Source organism: Acinonyx jubatus, chromosome A3 (assembly GCF_027475565.1).
Source record: "Acinonyx jubatus isolate Ajub_Pintada_27869175 chromosome A3, VMU_Ajub_asm_v1.0, whole genome shotgun sequence".
Taxonomy (NCBI): Eukaryota; Metazoa; Chordata; class Mammalia; order Carnivora; family Felidae; genus Acinonyx; species Acinonyx jubatus.
In genome coordinates this window covers 98,878,916-98,900,478 of record NC_069388.1, presented here as the reverse complement: position 1 = coordinate 98,900,478, position 21,563 = coordinate 98,878,916, and the positions used below count along the sequence as shown (strand labels likewise).

At 42.3% G+C, this 21,563-nt stretch overlaps 1 protein-coding gene across 7 annotated transcripts in view; it reads left to right on the top strand.

Moving 5' to 3' along the window:
* The window catches only part of REEP1 (receptor accessory protein 1), a 112,319-nt gene that overhangs the window by 62,585 nt on the left and 28,171 nt on the right, over positions 1-21,563 (top strand). For all 7 annotated transcript variants that reach the window (XM_053200870.1, XM_053200874.1, XM_053200873.1 and 4 more), the window contains exons 3-5: positions 4,003-4,079; positions 11,678-11,798; positions 14,824-14,937. In XM_053200870.1, the coding sequence (XP_053056845.1) occupies positions 4,003-4,079; positions 11,678-11,798; positions 14,824-14,937 (312 nt within the window). The remainder of the gene's footprint in view (positions 1-4,002; positions 4,080-11,677; positions 11,799-14,823; positions 14,938-21,563) is intronic.

Genomic DNA, 21,563 nt, shown 5'->3' with positions numbered 1-21,563 from the left:
AGGGTGGTTACCAGGGGACAGTCATATTTCTGAATAAAGAAGACCTCTAAATAATCTCTTGAGCCACATGTTTCAGAATCACAACAACACTGTGCATTCACCAGAACTGCCTTTATTTTTGAAAGATATTTTTGCTGGGTATAGAATTCTAGGTTGATTTATTTTCTTTCAGCACTTTAAATATGTTATTTTATTTCTTCTGGTATTCATCATTTCCTATGAAAAGTCATCTATTGTTGTTCCCCTGTAGGTAGTATGTCTTTCCCCCCACCTCTTAAGATTTTCTTTCTTTTTCAGCAATTTTACTGTGATGTGCCTGGTTGTGGTTTTCTTTGTATTTATCTTGTTTGAGGCTTTCTGAGCTCCCTGGTTCTTTGGATTTGCTATTTTTGACTGATTCTGGAGAATTCAGTCATTATTTCTTAAAATAATTTTTATGTCCCATTCTCTTTTTCCTCTGAAAATTCCTATTTCATATATGTTAGTTCTAGATGCTGTTCCATAGGTATTGAGCCTCTCTGTTTTTTCCAATCTATATTTTTGTCTTATTGACTTATTGTCTTGTCCTCAAGTTCACAGATCCTTTCTTTTGTTGCATCCAGTCTGCTCTTGATTCTGTTCAGTAATTTAAAAAATTTCAAATATTCTGTTTTTCAGTTTTAGGGTATCATTTGGTTCTTTTTAAAGAGTTTCCTTCTTTCTCTTGAAATTCCTCATCTCTTCACTCATTATATCTACTTTTTCCTATAGATTCTTTAACATATTTATATTTTTCAAGAAAAATAATATTGAATCCTACCTTGTCCTCCTAGGATAAGTGTCTTGTTAAGTGGTGACAGAAGAAAAATTTAGGTTTCATAAAAAAAGATTTGTTAATGAGTTGTTATGTATTTGTATATCTTTTTTGGTGATGTGTTCAGATGTTTTGCCCAGTTTTTAATTGGGTTGTTTATTTTTTATGAGATTTTTATGAGTTTAAGAGTTCTTTGTATTTTTGGATATGGGTTCTTTATCAGATATATGTATTGAAAATATTTTCTCCCATTTTGTGGCTTATCTTTTAATTATCTTAACAGTGTCTTGCAGAGCAGAAGTTTTTAATTTTAATGAAGTCCAAATTATGAATTTTTTTCTTCCATGGTTCATGCTATTGCTGTTGTATTTGAAACCTCATTGCCAAGCCCAAGGTCACCTAGGTTTTCTTCTGTGTTATCTTCTAGAAGTTTTATAGTTTTGCATCTTCCTTTAGGCCTATGATACATTTGGAGTTAATTTTTGTGAAAGTTGTAAGACCAGTGCCTAGATTCATTAATTTATTTATTTACTCATTTTCTTATTCACTTACTAATTTACTTATCTTTGTATTTCATGTGATGTCCAGTTGTTCTAGCACCATTTGGGGGAAAAAAACCCCTCTATTCTTTCTCCATTGAATTGCCTGTGCTGCTATGTCAAAGATCGATTAACTATACTTATAGGGTCTATTTCTGGGCTCTCTATTATATTTCTCTATTCTAAAAATAGATCTATTTATCTATTCCTTTAGCAATAACACTGTCTTGATCATTGTAGCTTTATAGTAAGTCTTGACGTCAGATAGTGTCAGGCCTACAACTTTGTTCTTCTTTAGTATTATGTTGGCTATTCTTGGTCTTTCACCTTTCCAGATAAACTTTAGAAACAGTTTGTTCACATCCACAAAAGGATTTGCTGGCATTTTGATTTAGATTCATTGAATCTATAGATTAATTGGGGAGGAACTGACATTTTGACAATATTGAGTCTTCCTGTCCCTGAACATAGAATATGTCTCCATTTATTTAGCTCTCCTTTGATTTCTTTCTTCAGAGTTTGTAGTTTTCTTCATATAGATCTTTTATATATTTTGTTAGTTATATTCCTGAGAAATTCATTTTTTTTGCTGCTAATGTAAATGATACTGTTTTTTTAACTTTCAAGTTCCATTTGTCCAGATGTTTAGAAATGCAATTGACTTTTATATATTAACCTTATATCCTGTAATCTTGCTATAAGGTTATGTTACATTCTTGTAAAGAATGTTGAGTTTTGTTCTAGTAGGTAGTTAAACTCATCTTGATCTTATGGCAGCTAAATTTTACATTTTATTGGGGCAAGGGTATTTCAGTTTTGTCCATAGTCTTAGAGCTGATCTCTTAGTCCTGGGATGTAATGTTTCTTCCTAAGGTATGGCCTTTTAGATGTTTCAGTGGAAATTCTCAAATGTTTACCAAGTTCCTCTAACTTGGCAGGACTTGAACTCCAAACTCTGTTTCTACTACAGTGGGGTGAAATTAAATTTCTGCTCAACTTTTTCAGCTTTCCATCTTTGTTTTTTCTCAGAAACCTTGGAGTATTACCTGATTCTGTGCAATTCATGGGCCAGGCAAATATTTAAAGGGAATTTATATGTGGATTTTGTGTCCTGCCCCCTTATAGCATCCCTGTCTATGATTTTTTCCCTCTTAATTTCCAACATTTCTAGGGTCTCAAATTTCATTCTGCAGCTCCTCAGGCAAAAAGATAATGAGTTTCTTCCTGGGGCACCTGGATGACTCAGTCAGTTAAGCATCCACCTCTTGATTTTGGCTCAGCTGATGATTTCATGGTCATGGGAACTAGCCCTGTGTTCAGCTCTGCACTGGGTATGGAGCCTGCTTAAGATTCTCTCTCTTCCTCTCCTTTTGCCCCTCCCCTGTTCATGCACATGTGCATGTCACTCTCTTTAAAAAAAAAAAAAAGAAAGAAAAGAAAAAGAAAAGGACTATGGGTTTCTTCTTGAGTTCTATCTGCCCCATGATTTGCCAGCTGGGGATTGTTCCCAGCCACATTAACATGGATCTATCCTGGTGTGGTTTCCTTATTTTAAGAGTTGAATCCCTTCCAGTTTCTGCCAGCTTTTGATAGTTTTTTAGTACCTTCAAACAGTTGTTTTTAAATATTTTGTTTAGGGGTGCCTGGGTGACTCATTCAGTTAAATACCCGACTTTGGTTCAGGTCATGATCTCACAGTTCGTGAGTTTGAGCCCCACATCGGGCTCACTGGTATCAGCACAGAGACTGCTTCAGATCCTCTGTTCCCTTCATTCTCTGCCCCTCCTACACTTGTGCTCTCTCTCTCTTTCTTTCAAAAATAAGCAAACATTAAAAAAATTAAATATTTTGTTTAGAGTTTGTTATCATTGTTGGCAGGAAAGCTAGTCAAATACCTCACTCCACCATGACCAGAAACTAGAAGGAGAAGACTAAGGAATTTGGACTTTATTCTTCAGTCTGGAAGATTTTAAGTTAGGGAGTAGTCTGATAAGTTTTTGGTTTTGGGAGATTAGTATAGAGGTTGTTTATAGGATGGGTTGGTGGGAGCGGGGGGAAGCCCTAAGACAAAGGAAGCAGTTAGAAGACTCTTGCAGTAGTTCAGGAGATAGGTGACAAAGACTCTACTGGGGAAGAGAGGCAGTTGAAATGGATAGAGATGTTCACGTGGGAGAGACTTTTTTAAAAAGATCCAGTTTCTGTGAGGAGTTGTGAGACTTTTCCACAGGAAAGCTTTCTTAAGTGACCACCATTACATTCCAGAAAGTCTCATCTGGTTAAAGTTCTTTCCAAAGTGTGTCTCTCCAGTGTAAACTCCGGAGAGTTTACTAACCTGGTGTTAGTCTTGGAAAAAATGGCCTAACTGAATCCTGAGTCACTCCTGGTCTGCAGGTCCCCCTAGCTTACCTGAGGGCTACTGAAGGTCACCCAGAGACTACTTGGACCTGGAGCCCGGATCACTTGTGGAAAAAGTGTGTTTGCCTCCAGACCCAAGGCCTGGAGTGGAACTGGACACAGGCTATGGAAGAATAGGGAGAAGGGGTTACAAATGCTGGATACACTACCGGAACATGCCTCCTTGTCCACTTTTTCTTCTTCTTCTTGATGTTGGGCAGCTGGCCATTTAGCCCTGACGTTTTCTACTAGCTTTGTTGCTTTCTCTTTCAACAGGTCAAATGGATGATGTACTGGATTATATTTGCACTTTTCACCACAGCAGAGACATTTACCGACATCTTCCTCTGTTGGTAAGTTACTCCAGGAACTGGGACTTTTCAAGGGAAGATGTTGCCTTGTGTCAGTGGAGAGATGGGAAAGGTCTGAAAGCAGTCTCAAACCTTACTTCAGAACAGAAAAGCAAGTGCAGGATGTTAACTGAGATATTTTTAATAAATTAGTCTATAAAGTCTTCAAGTAAATATTTATTCAGTGACCTTATAAGAGCAGGTATTTTTCTTAAAATACAATGATATAATGATGGACAGAATAAGGAGTTCCTCAGTTAATGGAGTTAGTAAAGAAGCATTCAGATGTCAAAAAAAGGCAAAAAAAGCAGTATACAAAAGTTTCTCCTTAACTAATAAAACTGGGTTTCTCTCAAACACCATTCACTCTCACCATAACTATTTACAGCTGTATATACTCTTTAAATATTTATTTAAATATTTCTTTCTTTTTTAAACAATGATATAGTATATGTAACGGTTCTCACTTTGCTTATTAAATTTATTTTTTAAACACTTTCATATAAGCATAAATAGATCTACATATTTTTTCAATGGCCACATGGAATTTCATGGTATAGACGGACCATAATTTATTTAATCAATCCCCTTTGGATGAAAAAAATTTTCCCTTTATAAACAATGCAGCTATTACAGCAATGGAGCAAGTAAAAATTGTAAACTAGGTCTATGTATTGATATATTGCATCTTCTTAGGTGAGAGAGACTATGAATAATATATAGTATCTTATTTACATTGAAAGGGCCTGGGTTTCTCTGTACATATGTGAATATATACTAAAAGTAGTTTGGGAATACCCATCAGTTAACCAGAGGTAGTTTTGCAACTTGGAATCATGGGGTTGGTTTTGTATTAGCTGTTTTGCATGAATGTTATACCATGATCAGTTATCGTCGGAGAAGATAGTAAAAATATTTCCATTTTGGAGAAAGTCCATACCCAAAAAGGAGCAGTATGAATTTATTCTCCAGGTTGTCACAGGCCAAGGGCCAGACCTGAACACCATTTCTGTGAATCCTATTTGGTTTTGTTTTTTTAAGTTTATTTATTTATTCTCCAGCACAAGCTGGAGAAGGGCAGAGAGAGAGAGAGAGAGAGAGAGAGAGAGAGAGAGAGAGAGAGAGAATTCACACAGCACAGAGCCTGATGCAGAGCTCAAACCTGAGAACCATGAGATCATGACCTGAGCCAAAACCGAGAGTCAGATGCTTAACCAACTAAGCCACCCAGGCGTCCCCTGTGAATCCTATTTTGAATCAGTGGTCTTAATGACCTTAGTATATAGTTTCTTCCCTGAGGGATCCCAGCTTTCACTTCCACTGGGAGAAATAGATGTCTTAACCATTGTGGCCTCAAGCTGTAGGGAAGAAATGTGGATTACCTAATTTAACAAGTTTGTGCCATCCTGCACTGCCCTGCACCCAGATAAATAACAGACTCAGGATGGGGCTGAGTCTCTGGGAGTGAAGAAAGAGCTCTGCTGAGCTATTTTTCATCTTCCCCAGGTCCAGGGGCTGGCAGTACGAGTCAGACCCCATATTGTTCAGAGCTGCACTGGGGAGGCTCCTGTGTCCCGTGGAGATGAGAACAACAGGCTAGGCCCAGTGAAGGACTGTATAGTCATTTAAGCATCATGGCTAGCACCTCATGGCTAAGTCTTCCCTGTTAACAATGTCCTGTGCCTGGTGCTGAGCGGCCTCCTGTCCTCCTATCCCTCCTCATGAACTTCAAGGGGAATAGTGTTAGTCTTACGAGCTCTTTCTCAGGGACATTGGCATTTCAGTCTCACTGCTTTTGACTAAGTGAAAATCCAGTCTAATGATGGATGTGCCCCTCCCTGGTAGCTGGACTATGTTTTTACCCATGGCCCCGGAACTTTAGAGTTTCATACCTAATAAATGCTTAGCAACTATTTCTGGAGTTGATTTTGATTTTGGGAAGTATATTAGCTTTCCATTGCTGCTGTAACAAACTGTCACAAATTTAGGAGCTTAAAGCCACAGAAATGTATCATTTCAGTTTCTATGAGTCAGAAGTCCAGGTAGAATCAACTAAGTCCTCTGCTTAGGGACTCACAAGGCCAAAATCGGTGTAGGCCAGTCTGGGCTCTTATCTGGAGACTTGGGGGGAGAGTCTACTTCAGGCTCATTTTGCTTGTTGGCAGAATTCAGTTCCTTGTGGCTGTAAGACTGAGGTCCCCATTTCCTTGGCGTGCCTCCTTTCGTCTTCAAGCCAACAATGGCGTGTCAATCCTTTTCATGCTTCAAATTTCTGCCTTCTGCTACCAGCCAGAGAAAGGTCTCTGCTTTTGCTTTTAAGGGATCATGTTATTAGATTAGACCTACCCCAATAACCCAATATAATTTCCTATTTTAAAGTCAGCTGATTAATAATCTCAGTTACATCTTCAGAATCCCTTTTACCATGTTAAGGGAACAAAGTCTGGGAGTAACATCAGAATGAGAAAGTCATAGGACCAAAATTCTGCCTACCACAGGAGGGCCTCTGATACCCGGTGTATTGGGCATGTGTGCACAGGTATGGGTAGAATCCCTCTCTTCCTGATCCACGTGGAGGCCTCATCTGGCCCATCTTAGTGGTAGCTGCCCAGGAGGCTTATGGGTGGGAAGTGAAGGTGTTGCCCATCTCCTGGCCCCCCTAGTGCTGCTTCTGCAGGGAAGAGGTTGGGAACCTTCCCTGCCGGCTTTATCCTACAGCCTGGTCATGCCCTCAGACTGCTTTCTCTTTTTCTGCCAACCTCCAGCCATTATAGGTCATAGTTGTCTTCTGGCAGAATCTTCGTAATCCTTCCTCCTGCTTGCTCTGGGAATGGCGCAGAACAGGCTGATCACACAGACAGAGCCCTATTTCCCTTTCAGGGATATGGACACCAGCTGAGCAGCTCTGACCTCTCTTTATAATGAGAGAGAAAGAGAGAGATTGCTGTTTTTCCTGGAAGCACCTTCTGGCTTCCTGGGGAGCATCGTTAACTTTGGTTCACTTCCAGGACTGGAGATGGCCCCTCACTCCTCACTCATCCTCACTCCTCTCTCTCCGCCCCTCCCCTGGGGCAGTTTTCTCTTCATAGTTCAGACTTTCTATCTTGATGTAAACAGCAATTATATATGGTCACAGAACAGATAGATGGTGGCTTGCTTCATAATTTCTACAGGTGATTTAATTTAGTTTTTTTTTTTTTAGTTTTTTTTTTTTTTAATTTTTTTTAACGTTTATTTATTTTTGAGACAGAGAGAGACAGAGCATGAACGGGGAGGGTCAGAGAGAGGGAGACACAGAATCCGAAACAGGCTCCAGGCTCTGAGCTGTCAGCACAGAGCCTGACGCGGGGCTCGAACTCACGGACCGCGAGATCATGACCTGAGCTGAAGTCGGCCGCTTAACCGACTGAGCCACCCAGGCGCCCCTAGTTTTTTTTTTAACAATTATAAAATACTATGTCACATGGCAAAATGAAATTGGAACAGTACACCAAAAAGTAAGTCCCTCCTCTCTCCAGGCCTTCAGTCTGTCTCCCCAGGGGCACCCCTGTTAAAAGTTACTTGTGTTCTCTTCCAGAAATTTTCTGTATTCATTAATTGCATGTAGTTTGACAATTCCATCACTTGTCCAACCCTCTTAGAAAATAGCTATGGGAATGCAAGCTGGTGCAGCTGCTCTGGAAAACAGTATGGAGGTTCCTCAAAAAACTAAAAATGGAACTACCCTACAACCCAGCAATTGCACTACTAGGCATTTATCCACGGGATACAGGTGTGCTGTTTCAAAGGGACACGTGCACCCCCATGTTTATAGCAGCACTATCAACAGTAGCCAAAGTATGGAAAGAGCCCAAGTGTCCATCAATGGATGAATGGATAAAGAAGATGTGGTATATATATACAATGGAGTATTACTTGGCAATCAAAAAGAATGAAATCTTGCCATTTGGAACTACGTGGATGGAACTGGAGGGTATTATGCTAAGTGAAATTAGTCAGAGAAAGACAAAAATCATATGACTTCACTCATATGAGGACTTTAAGAGACAAAACAGATGAACATAAGGGAAGGGAAACAAAAATAATATAAAAACAGGGAGGGGGACAAAACAGAAGAGACTCATAGATATGGAAAACAAACTGAGGGTTACTGGAGGGGTTGTGGGAGGGGGGATGGGCTAAATGGGTAAGGGGCATTAAGGAATCTACTCCTGAAATCATTGTTTCACTATATGCTAACTAATTTGGATGTAAATTTTAAAAAATAAAAAATAAAATTAAAAAAAAAGCAAAGGGACAGAAATCTTTTGGAGGTGATGGACATATGTACTTCCTGTGGTGATGGTATCATGGGTATATGCCTATGTCCAAACTCATCAAAATGTATACATTAAATATGTGCAACTTTCTGTATATTGAGGATAAAAGGTTGGAAAAAATAACAGCGATAAAATAAAATAAAATTGAAAAAAAATAGTTAGCCCTCAGGAGTGTGAAAGCGTAACATCAGAAGTGTGGAAGTCTGTACCTCCCACATACACCCAAGAGCTATGCACCTGCATCTAGGGGAGACAGTACATCCTAGAGTTCTGGACAGTTCAAGGGTTAATCATTAAGGAATGATCAGAGTCCTTCTCCACTTCTTGGTGAAGGCTGGGACTGTGGTAGATCAGTTGGAAAGTGACCTGGTTGGTGGTGATTGCATTGGTGGAACCAAGTGGGCCCAAGGTGTCTGCGAAACACAGGGTCTGAGTGGCTCAACTGGGAGCCCCTTATGATACCTGATGAGGGCCTGGTGCGATAATTCCAGAGGCAGTTTGAGATAATCCCCAAAGTATACTGTTAATTGCGTGTTGGGGTGGGGGGTGGGGGGGGAAGGGATTATAGAATGTTAATGTGTATATTTGGGGGGGTGATAAAGGAGCCATATATACCCACACGATTTTATATCTTAGGCATCTGAAGTTTACTACTGATAATGATTTTGCTTTTGGAAAAGGGACTAAGGGTCTGGGATGGGAAGGAGATTCTTTGTTGTATACTCTTCTGGATATTTGGATTTTTAAAACTATATATGCATGCATTACCTGTTTTGAAAAAAACACATCTTTTACGTAAACAACAAAAGCACTGCCGTGTGACGGATCCTTTGGGATTATGTGTGTATCTTGTGTTGATGCCTGAGCTTGCTAGATTCATTTGCTTTCCCCTTGGGGTTGGCAAGTACTTGTTTCCAAGACAAAATTTCCTCCATTATTAATCACTAGAGTGTTCAAGTGTGGGAGAATCATGCCTCTGTTCCTTCAGCCTCTTGTCTGTGATGGCTGTGAAACATTCAACAATCTCGACATGACAGTGTTCTCAAGTTGCTGAGGGAATATCCAGGAAGAGCCTGCCAGAGGCAGAAGAAGACAGACCAGAGACCTGGATGAGGAAAGCTGAGTGGGTGGAGCTGCTGATTTGGGGGTCCTGTGTGAGACTTGAAGGCTCGGAACTGACTTGCCAGAAATTGCTCTTTATTTTCAGCTCCCTTGGTGGGGGAAGGGGGGCTGGGAAAGAAGGTACATGGGAGGAACTTACTTTTCTGATTCTTCAGACTAGCACAGGTGTCCTTTTCCCTCAGAGTATCATGTTTTAAGGGTACCCAGGATTTGTTTTAATCAGGTATGGTAAAACGCATAGATGCAGAAATGACTGTCATGAAGGAAGAAGTTTGTTAAAATCACAGATCCCTAGAAACTGGAGGCACAGCACACCATGAGGTCAGTCAAGAGGCAGAAGTAGGAAGTGTGGGCAAGAACCTTTATTGTGGTTTCCATGGAAGGAGCACGCAAGGCAGAGTAAACATGTTTAGGATTAGCTGGACTGAATAATTTCAGTGGGCTCTGGGGTGAAGGGGCTGTCCTTTGGTGGCTGGGACCTGGCCCTGGGATGGTGAGAGCAGCTGGAGAGTGGCCCAGAGTGTGAGCTCACAAAAGAGGTGGTAGGGGTAAGGGCTCTGGATTGGTCAGTTTGCATATGAAAGGCTTGCTTGTGGGCGAGTTGTTTCCTATCTTTGGGAATTGGCTAATCCCAGGAGGGGCACCCTCTCCAGAGTCAGCAAGGGCCCAAGATGTCAAAGCATCAGAATATAGAAAACAAAAAAGACATGGTATCAGTACACATCAGGACAGCCAAGTGTTGTTGCACAGGTTGTTCATAGAACAAGATACCTGGCCAATGTGGCAAGTGGGGCTAAAGTTCAAATGAAGGCTCGTTCACTAGTCGTGTGCTCACAGGTCTGCATCCAGTTGAGGGGTGGCTTTTTCTTATATATACAAAGGCACCATGTGAGCTGGCAGAGACCCATTATAGCACTTGTCTCAGGTTGCTATTCTATATTATTTGTGATTATTTGATCAAACTGTTTTCCCGACTGGACTGTCAGTTCCAAGGGTGCAAGAAAGTCTTGTCTGTTTCCCGCTAGACTAAAAGCTCCAAGAGAGCAGGGATCAGGTCTTCTTTATTCACCATTGTCTACACAGCGCTCAGCACAAGCTGACACTTGTTGGTGCTGGTCAGTGTTTCTGTGATGCATAAATGAATAGTGTGCAGGACTTCAGACTCTGGAGTTGTATGTCACCTGCACCCTGAACCCTTCTTTCTTTTGGCACCAAAAAGATCAAGCCCTTTTTGCCTGCCGTCGACTTACGCAGGGTGAGTAGCATCCTTTTTGCTGTCAAGAATTTGGCTCCTGTCCCAGCCAAGAAGGGGAGGCTTTTATTCTCAGTCTGAAGATTCTTTGTCAGCTCCTCCCTGTTATAAAGCCTTCAGGTGCTTGTGCTTTCTTGGCCACAAGTGAAGAGTGAGTGACTGGATGTAGGGCACAGAGGAACATGGCCTTCCGAACCTACAGGCTGTGGCTGGAGCCCCAGCTCCAACCTAAACAAGCAGAACCCTGCAAGAAACACGAGCAGTTGCCAGGCATAGCCCGCAGGGTGATGGCTGGAGACAACCTGGATCCCTGTCTGGCTTTGACAAAAAATGAAAACAAGAACAGACTTTCCAAAGAAGCCTTGAGGGGCGCCTGGCTGCCTCAGTCAGTAGAACATGTGGCTCTTGATCTTGGGGTTGTGAGTTTGAGTTCCATGTTGGGTATAGAGAGTACTTAAAAAAATTAAATCTTTAGGGGCGCCTGGGTGGCTCGGTCAGTTAAGTGTCCAGCTTCGGCTCAGGTCATGATCTCACGGTATGTGAGTTCGAGCCCTGTGTTGGGCTCTGTGCTGACAGCTCAGAGCCTGGAGCCTGCTTCGGATTCTGTGTCTCTCTCTCTCTGTCCCCTCCCCTGCTCACATTCTGTCTCTCTTTCTCCTTCAAAAATAAATAGACGTTAAAAAAATTAAAAATAAATAAAAATAAAATATTAAAAAAAAAAAATAGAGGCCTTGGGCTTTTGCTCTGTGTTTGCAAGTGTACGCGTATAGCTTCATGGGTGGAGAAAGGAGGAATCTGGGAGCCTTGCAGCCTTGGGCAGGCACGAGAGGTGCTGGGCTCGTCCTTCATAGGCCCAGGCAGTGTTGCTGAGAACCTAACAGAACGTGTATTTTCTCATCTCTCTCCAGGTTTCCATTCTATTATGAACTAAAAATAGCATTTGTCGCCTGGCTGCTGTCTCCCTACACAAAAGGCTCCAGCCTCCTATACAGGAAGTTTGTACATCCCACGCTGTCTTCAAAAGAAAAGGTAATTTATGCTGCTAAGCCTTTGTCACTCCTTCCAGCGAGTAAAAAATTTACAAGTGATAAGTAAAAAGGACAGAGTGTTTTATTGTAGGGGACCCTAGATTGTGCCGTATTTGCCCCCAACAATTTGTTCCTTCTAATCTTCTTTTTAATCTATTTTTTGACATGTTTAGAAATAGTGGTGAAATCCTCAAAAAGAAACATCTTTTTTTCTTTATCATTACTTGCTAAAAAACATTTGTGTACCTTGCAGCAAAAAACAACAAAAGATTTGCTCATAATTCAACTCCCTAAACTGAATTTCCTTCCTTTTATCATGCTCAGCTCCTGTCCTTCTATAGATCTGATTTTTACATAGACTATTAAAAATCACTTTTAAAACTTAACATAGAAAAGTGGAGGCATAAAGAGATTAAATGCCTTGAGTGTGTACCCAGGCAGCTACCAACAGAGACTGGAAGATAATAAATTTCTTGTGCAGGGTTGCTTTATTGTTCAGTGATACAATATGTGTTACCAGTGGAATCCCTGCTGTTTTTGTAATTATCGGTTGGTAAGTACTAATGAGAACAGTCATAATAATTTGTTCATGCTGTTTACCTTTTGTGTTTATTTTGCATCAGAGTACTTCACAAACATCTTGGCAATGAAAATATAGATTTGTCTAATGTCAGAGATGGGAAAAATAAGACGGGGAAAATTGCAGGAAAGGGTCAGTAATAAGTAAGAATTCAAGTAAGAATTACAACTTATATCTCTTGAAAAGAAATTTAATTCTAAGCTTCTTATAAGACAATGTCACTGTCTGTAAAATGATTTTTTTGTTTAACATCTCCGCTGAACTTAATCTGCTGGATTTGCTTTCAGTGACTTGTTCTATAGTTTTTTGGTTTTTGTTTTTTTTTAAGGTTTCATACAATAATGAATGCAAAGTCCATTATCCATTACCTCTGCCTCACTAATTTGTTTTGGTAACTTCTTTTTTATGGATAGCAGTCTATTAAACCTTTCTTTAAAATAAAATTTTAAGTGAACCAAAAAAAAAAAAAACCCCAAATACCTAAAAACAACAAAAACACTTAATATACATATAATATTTGTGTCTGAGATCTTAAACATGTTTGCACATAAGCCGTTTGTACTTGATCTTGATTCATGATTCATGAACACCACAATACATAGAGATGGATTTCTTCTTTTGACTTCTTGTCTTAGAATAAATTGCCAAGGGTGGGATTATTGAGCCCAATATTATATCATTCATTAATTATATTACATGACCTTCTAAACTGATTGGGATATGATTCTTAACATAAAATAGGAGCACTGTAGGTGGCTTTGTATATCAATTTCTGTTGTCTCTGAAAGTTGAGTACTTTGGACTTCTCAGGGGAAGCTTTGAGGGAACATGTTAATTGCATGAGCAGACTACTATAGACATTTCTGAGAACCCTTTTAGGAACTAGGATACAGCACTGCCTGTCTCAGAAGTGTGGGTTTTGAGGAATAGGATCTCCTTCTTCCCCTGGTTGTCAAATCCCTACTCTTTCCGTTTCCCTTTCCCCAGATGCTGGGCTCACCCTGAAGCCACCAATCTAATTTCCATTGAAGTGAAGGTGGCTGACTTAAGAGCTGCCAAGAATCCCTACCAGAGTCAGTCAGGGGTCACAATGAAAACTTAGTGTGGTGACTTCCTGGGGAAGCCTTAAACCAGGAATGCACAGGGGTTGACTCACCCACGATATGCCTCAAAGCAAAGGAAATGCACTAATGTGCTGAACTTCAAATGAGCCTGAGGCCAGGTGTCGTTGTGTTACTGAACTCCAAAATGAGCTACTGTAAGTTACAAAACAGCTGTTCTCCTACAATAGTGATAACAACCCAAACATAACAAACAGAAAGAAAAAGCCAGCGTTGAAGCAGATCTAAAGTAAACCATTATTTTTGCCCCTTAAGGAGAGAGACTTCAATCCTTTTTCCAACCTCCCTCTTACCCTGGGGATGATGCTGCATGACTTCTCATCTCTGCTTTTATTTCATTATCTGTAAAATCTCCCTTATCAACAAAAATAGCACTAGTATCTCTTTCTGTGTCCTAATATCTCCCCTCAATATCTTACATGGAGAGGTATTTGGATATAGTATTTAGTAGTTACAGAATAGTAGAATTTTATTTTATTAAAGTTTATTTATTTTGAGAGAGAGAGAGAGAGAGAGAACACGTGCAGGGGAGGGGCAGAGAGAGAGAGGGAGAGAGAGAATCCCAAGCAGGTTCCATGCTGGCAGTGCAAAGCCCAATGCGGGGCTCGATCTCACAAACCATGAGATCATGACCTGAGCCGAAATCAAGAGTCAGACTGACTGAAGTACCCAGGCACTTCTTAAGAATTGTAGAATATTAGAACTGCAAGGGCTTGATCCCCTTGAGATAGAAAGATGACAGTGGTTCTCACTCCATTGAAACCAGCCACTGTGTTAAATACTTTACTGGAATGATCTCATGTAATCCTCCCCGTGCTCCACCAATTAGGTACTATCACTGTCCTCATTTTTCAGAAGGCTAAATAAACACTTGCCAAAGCCTGACAACCAGTTAGTGGCAGGTCTCAGGTTAGAGGCTTCATTCTTGGCATTCTCTCCACCCTCAGTTCCTTCAGTGTCAGATAGGATGGCTGTGTGTGGAATGGCACGCCTGTCTACATCCAGGACCCCTGGAGCCTCCCTGGGAGGTTAGAGGGCTTCAGGAACAATCGTAGGGTGTTGCTAGAAGGAAACCTTCCTGGGTCGGTAAATGGCTGTTTTTTCAAAATTCCTTTTTTACTTCCCTGTACCTCTTTTGTTTCCTTCCTTTCTCCCGTCTACCTTCCCCTCTCTGAACGCACGCCCCAAAGTGCCAGTGACTTTTCAGTCCCAGTGAGAATCCGTGATTGGGCAAGCTGCCAAGCCCAGTGTTCACGAGAAGGGAGAAAGAACAGAGATTTGTTTGAACCTTCCAACTCAGTGTGCCTCCGTTTTTCCTACAACAGGAAATCGATGATTGCCTGGTCCAAGCAAAAGACCGAAGTTATGATGCCCTTGTGCACTTTGGGAAGCGGGGCTTGAATGTGGCGGCCACAGCAGCCGTGATGGCTGCTTCCAAGGTACTGTGTGGGGCCCTGAGCACTACAACCATGGGAGGATCTCGACCCTGTCAGCATGCCCTGCTTCACCCACACAAATGGGACAGGGCAGGCTCAGGACCAATCAGGGATTCCTCATCTTTTTTGGGGGTCCCTTTGAAAATCTGATGGAAAAAATAGTGAATCTCGCCCCCAGAAAATTGTGTGTGCGTGCACACACATGCACAAATGATGTATGCGATGTTAAGAGTTTCCCAGAGCTCCTGAAACTCATTGTGGGTCCCAGATTAAGAACCTCTGACTGAGTTGGAGTAAAGCCTGGGAGAAAGAGAAAATGAAAAGGGAGGGAGTGAGTTCTTCTCTACAATTTCCCAGGGTGCACTGGGAGAGTCACCTACACTCAAAATAGCCAGGTGGGGAGACTACCTGAGTGAGTGGGTGGGCTCCAAGCTCATGTGGCCCACCTGACCTGAGGGAAGGAACCCAGGGTCCCAGAGGAGGTGAGTGGTACAGACATGGAGGAGGAGGATGCCTGTAGCAGCCACAATTAACACTGAAGGAGGTTCAGAGTAAACTCTGGTCTGTGATGTAAGCATCACTTCTCTTTTCCATCCAGCCCCATTCACGTCCTCTGTGTTCCTTCTAGCTTCTTCTCACGTCACGTTCTCCTTGTCATTATGTCCATTTCTCATTGTGTGCTCAGCCCTGAAAAATTTGATTGGTAGACATCTTCCCTCAGAGTAAATTCAGGAGATGGCCTTGTGTTTCCTGGTGACAGTCCCTTACCCCCAGTCCAAATGTGGAGTAGGGGTCTACAGTCGGCTGGGGATGGAGGAGAGGCAGTTATGCTAATGTATAGTGAGTTGTATGAGCAAAGGGAAGCTATATGTCCTAGGTGGTGGCGTGAGGGTTGTAGGCAAGGGGGCAGACTTGTGAAAGGCTTTGGAAGAGGTCAGTTGATACCGACCTTGGTGCTCCATGGGCTCTGAGTGGATGGTGAGATGGAGCATGCTGACAGCCAGGATCAGGGGCCCAAGCTGGGTTTTCTATGTCCTGACCCAAGAGAAGCACAGTAGGAAGAAAGACTTACCCACTGGGGCTGAGCATTTGTTTGAAAAGTACTGTCTACCTGAAGTCAAGGAGTTCTACAGACAAAGGCTGGGAGAAAGAGAAGGGACACCAAAACGGAATGATTCCTATTCAGAGAAGGACCAGCTCCTTCTATAACACAGAACTGTAGTGAGGTGTCCCTCTTAGTCCAATCGTTGCTGGCAAGGTGATGGATCCCAGTGAGTATCTTTGGAGGGGACATTCTGCTGTGGTATCCCAAGGAGATGTGTCAGGATTTACAAAGAGCAGCGAATGCCAAGATCCTTCTATTTGAGATGTAACCATTTTGTGCTTTCCTTTCTTAAGCTGAAAGATAAGAGAACTCTGACTTGCTAAATTCTTAAGTCATCAGGGCAACTTTGCAACATAAAGCTCCAGAAACCTTCTGTCAGTTCCTCTCTCCACCCCATCTCCTCTGCTTCTGAAGCCTGAAGAAAGATGGGTGCTGCTGTTTCCTCAGCTCAGTCATAGAGCATAAGTGCGGTATATTTATCAGGTTGGCTCAGTGTGGCTCAGCCATACAACTGCGTGTGTGTTAATTTTATTCCGATGGTAATTCTGTAGGGCCATCCTTTTCCAGGTCTGCCTCAAGCTGGAGCCTCCAGAGTCTTGATACCATCTTGGCGAGCCGCCACCAGCCCCTCACACCATGCGGGGAACCCCGTGAGCCCAAGCCTCCAGCCGGGCACCTTACAACAACTAAACGTGAAGGAAGCTCCAGACAATCTGAAACTTGCCTCAGGAAATAACCGCTCACTAGTTCTTTCTAGTTGTGCTCAAGTTGTGAGGATGCCCGCTTCCTGTTGAGTTTGTTTCAGATGAGAAAGTTTTCTGCCTTTTGGGGGCTTTGCTTTTCCTCTCTAAATATAAATACCTTAAGGGAGAAAACACATCTTGTCTTCTAAAAATAATGCCCTCTATTTTTGAAACAGATGTGGAATCCAGTCTGGCTGAGGAGTAAATCAGTGGTTTCCACAGCAACAATGGATCGCTCTAGGCAGGGGTCAAAGGATGATGACTCACCAGTGAGTCCAAATCTGGCTTTCATGTCCAAACCACCTGGGAAGCTTTGTTTTTATTTTTTTAATAGATTCTCAGATGTGCTGATTCAGAATCTCAGGCAGTAGGCTCAATCTGTATTTTTAACAACTTGCCCGGATGATTGTTAAACAGCCAGTTCTGAACAGGTCACTGCCTGAGGCCCCATCCAGAACCAGAAATGCACAGGTGATTAGGGTTAAAACACTTAACTTCTTTAACATTCCTGGGATGCAGATTTGGCTTCTTAGAAGCATTAACCTTGAGAATGAGAAAGTGAGGTGTGTGTGTGTGTGTGTGTGTGTGTGTGTGTGTGTGTGTGTGTGAATGTTTCATTTCCTCAAGACTTCATGCCACTTGAGAAATATTATGGTGGGAATACAAATTCTTCTCCCTCTTTGTAATGCTACAAAGAGCCCAGCACAGTGCATTGCACCCAGCTGAGCCCTGAACCACCTTGGTGATAACAGGAATAGAGCAATTTTATGAAAAAAAGATACTTTGCCAAATCACCCGTGACTAGGGTGACCATAAATTTTAATGTCCAAACCAGTCCAGTACGCCTTTCTGGAATAATTACACCAGGAACCCATATACACGAACCCAAGCCCAAGCAAACAGGGACCCATGGTCACCCTACTCATGGCTCCATTTTACGACTCCTGGGCCCTACCTTTCTCCTCCCAGAAAACACCCTCAACTCACAAATCAGTTCTCACTCTAAACATCTACTGCCTTTAGGCAGATGGACATGCAAGAGAGTGTGAGGTAACCGAAAGACTGTCTCTTACTTCAGAATAAAAGGAGGCTGGGATCAGGTGACTAGATGAAGGGTCATTTCTCCTCTGTCTTCTGCTTTTTTTTCCCCATCCTTTGAGGGCTCCCCAGGAGGAAAGTGTGGAGCTTAAAAGATCTTTTGGTTACTCTTTCTTTCTTTCTTTCTTTCTTTCTTTCTTTCTTTCTTTCTTTCTAATTAAAGTATAATTGACATGTAAGATTATGTTAGCTTAAGGTGTACATGTGGCCACACTTTTAGTTAATACTTATTTTCTTGTAATTTTTCTTGTATTTGAGCCCTTTCCTTAAAAAAAAAAAAAAAAGAAACAGATGTTTACAGGGTTTTTGCATCATCAGGAGTGAAGAAATTTTGTAAGCAGTATTGTACACATATAAGTTGTTATTAACGTTGATATTTTATTTTAGAACTGGAAAAATGAAAACAACACAATTACAAATGGGAAGTTTCTCCTCCAGGACTACTAATCCCCCTCCCACCCCCAGTTTTCCCCAGGGTTTCTGTCCCTGGGAAATGTTGATGCATCTTTTCTTTCTATGAAACTGCTCTGTCTCCTTCCTGAGGACACCCTTCTCTAGGACCATCGGCCTAAACGTCCCTGGTCTCTGAGTGCGCTCTGAGCCTCAAAACTGGGTGTTTCCCAGCCAGTCATTTCACCCAGAGGGAAAATTGAGCCCCAGGTTTTTTAAAGACTAGAATTGGAAATCTTTCTCTCTTTTTAAAAATAATGCCCTAGAGGGGCGCCTGGGTGGCTCAGTCGGTTAAGTGTCTGAGTTTTGTTTTTTGGCTCCGGTCATGATCACAAGGTCCGTGGGTTTGAGCCCTGCGTGGGGCTCTGTGTTGACAGCATGAAGCCTGCTTGGGATTCTACTCTCCCTCTCTCTCACCCTCCCTTTCTTGTGCTCTCCCTCTCTGTCAAAATAAATAAATCTAAGAAAAATAAAAATAATTCTCTAAAATAAACAAAACACATTCTCACAAGAAAGAGAAACCATGAGGAGAAAAACCAATTGATAAAAAGTTTTAAAACTGTGAGGTGTCCAAGGCCACCTTATAGCTCTTGAACTAGGAAGCACGTATTAGGTCTCTTCCATCTGCCCCGTTCTTAGACCTAGTAAACAAACCTTGCTTTTTACTTGTCCCATAACTTGAAAAATAATGTTGTTTTACTCCCCCTGGAGATCCGATCCTTAGAACAGCTCCTCCAGTACCACTTCTGTTGTTAAAGTCACCTGTTAAGACACTGCTCCAAGTAGTGCAGTGGATTCTGAGTGCTGTGGATTTGGGGTTCTGCTTCCCCAGATTGTGTGTGGGTTTTTCTCCCTAGAATCTAATATTTCCTATTATATTGTTAGCTTCTGGAGATGAGGGACTCTAGATTCTTTTCTTTTCTTTTCTTTGTTTCTTGCCTAGAAAAAAACAAAATAAAGAACCAGTGCCTGCTTGTTTAGCATTCTGCATTCATAGCTACTCATCAAACCTTGTTGATCTGAAGAATAAACGTTTTTGATTCTCTAGTCCCGCTCTGTCCAGTGCGGCTACTTACGTTTGAATTAATTACAGTTACGTAAATTTAAAATTCAATTTCTCAGTTATATTAGTCCCATTTCCAATCCTCAGCAGCTGTGGTAGCAGGTGGCTGGCACAGATATAGACGGTTTCCAACATCACGGAAGGTTCTCTTGGGCAGCACTGCCCCAAGCCCTCTATGAAACGTCTTGGGTTCTCTTTGCCTTTATTTCCCCCCTTCACCTGCAGTGCCCTGGCTTTGACAGGACCCCTCTCTTACCCACTCAGCACTGTGGGGCCTCCTTAAATGAGGTTCACCAGCAAAATAGGGAGATGGAAACTCAACCTATGGCATCACCCATGGTGTTGCTTTTATTTCTTCTTCCTTGGCCCAGTGCTGCTTTCATGCCAAGACCTCCATTTCCCCAATCTGCCAGCCAAAACTCAGGCACTTTGCCTGCAGTTATGGTCAACAGCTGCCAAGGGATAGCCAAGCCTCGGTTACAGGATGGCACCTGAACATGGGTACTAGAGCCACAGAGAGACAACTTGTGGTGTTTCCCTGCTCATTTTTAAAGTCCCACTCAATTTTGCCTTAAGAATAAAACAAACTCTACGAGATAGTTTTTGGCATAAACAAAAAAAGTCCCCTCCCTATTATCCTTATCTTTTATCCATCACTGCCTTATCTAAACTTCTTGCTTGAAAAAATACTGCTTTCAAACCACCATGAAACTTTATTTTTGGAACCAGAAGCTCATTCCCAGAGGCTCATAAAACCAGTGATTTGCAGCTTCTGGCCAGACTGGAGTCATTTTTCCTTGCCTTTGTTTTTTGTTTTTTGTTTCTGGCTATCTATTGAATACTAATTAGGTGCAAACCACCTGTTTACAATTAATCAGAGGGCAGGTATTGATTTTCCTTCTATAAAACTTCCCTGTGTCAGCTCATTCTCAGAAAGCATTTCCAAGGAAGAAGAAAAGACTGCCATCCCCTCCATGTCTCTGTGTCTCACCTCACTGTCACACCCTCGTGTCTGCTCCATCCAGTAGCTGAGGAACACTTTGAAGCCATTGCGCTGGGTTACATCAAGTTGGCCTTCTCTCTTCTGTTTTAGCTAAGGACAGTGTGACATAAAATTAATATTTACACTTCACCATGGCAACCAGTTTTAAACCCCAAGATTATCTAAACTGCTGAACAACCTGCTGAAAAAGTTGGGAAGTATTGCCTGCCATCTAAGTCTCTCAAGCAAATCAGCTTGCACCCGAGCTAAGCTCTCTGCAACTTGTTGAATCAGAACCAAGCAAGACTTCTTGCCAGTGTGGTTCTACCATGTTCGCCTTCATTATTCAACACCCCATCATCATCCTGGATCCCTTCTCTCCCGTGTTTCTGCTGGGACGACTATGGCACCTCACTCCACCTGGTAGATGGCTAGGGAGAGTAAAACAACAGAAGACACAGTGCCACCAGTCAGCTAAAGAGGGAGGGCCAGGAACTCACACGGATGTCTCCTGCCCCCTCTCTGTTCCAAGTTTACCTGTGGAGGTTGTGTATAGCTGGATGCATCAAGGGTCCAGGTGGGAAGAGAGAAGCCTACCTGCTTACCTGGTCTTGGAGAGGAGCCTGGTTGAACATACGAGGTCTGAGAAAGCGTTTTCAAGATCACTTGTGAGCAGGAAGAGCTTCTTCTTGGCTGTGGTGATGTGGCGCCTTCTTAGTCACCTCCTCCTTCCAGACTCTTGTCTCCTGCTAGCTCCCTTCCTCCTCCCCTTGCTCAGCAGTGTTGGGTGGGATTTCTCCAGGGCCTCACCTCGCTCTCTTCTCCCTCCCAGGACCATCTCACCTTCAGCTGTCCCCTGATGCCTGGTTCCCAGATTAGCTTCTCTGCCTGGGACTCCAGTACTGCATTTCTGATTCTCTGCTGAACTCCTCACCTTGTCTCCTTGGTATCTTTACTTAGTATTTTTCTAACTCTGAGTCCACCCCTCCTCTTGTGTCCCATCTTTCTGATGACAATGAAATCACCACCCCCTCCAGAACTCCAGGCTCCAGATCTCAGTCATCTTTGATGCTCTTCCTTCTTCCTACTTACTCTTCAAGTCCTGCCCATTTTACATCTCTTCCCTTTCTCTAGGCCTTCTTCCCCACACCCTTCCTTTTGGCTTGGACTATTGCAGTAGCCACCCAG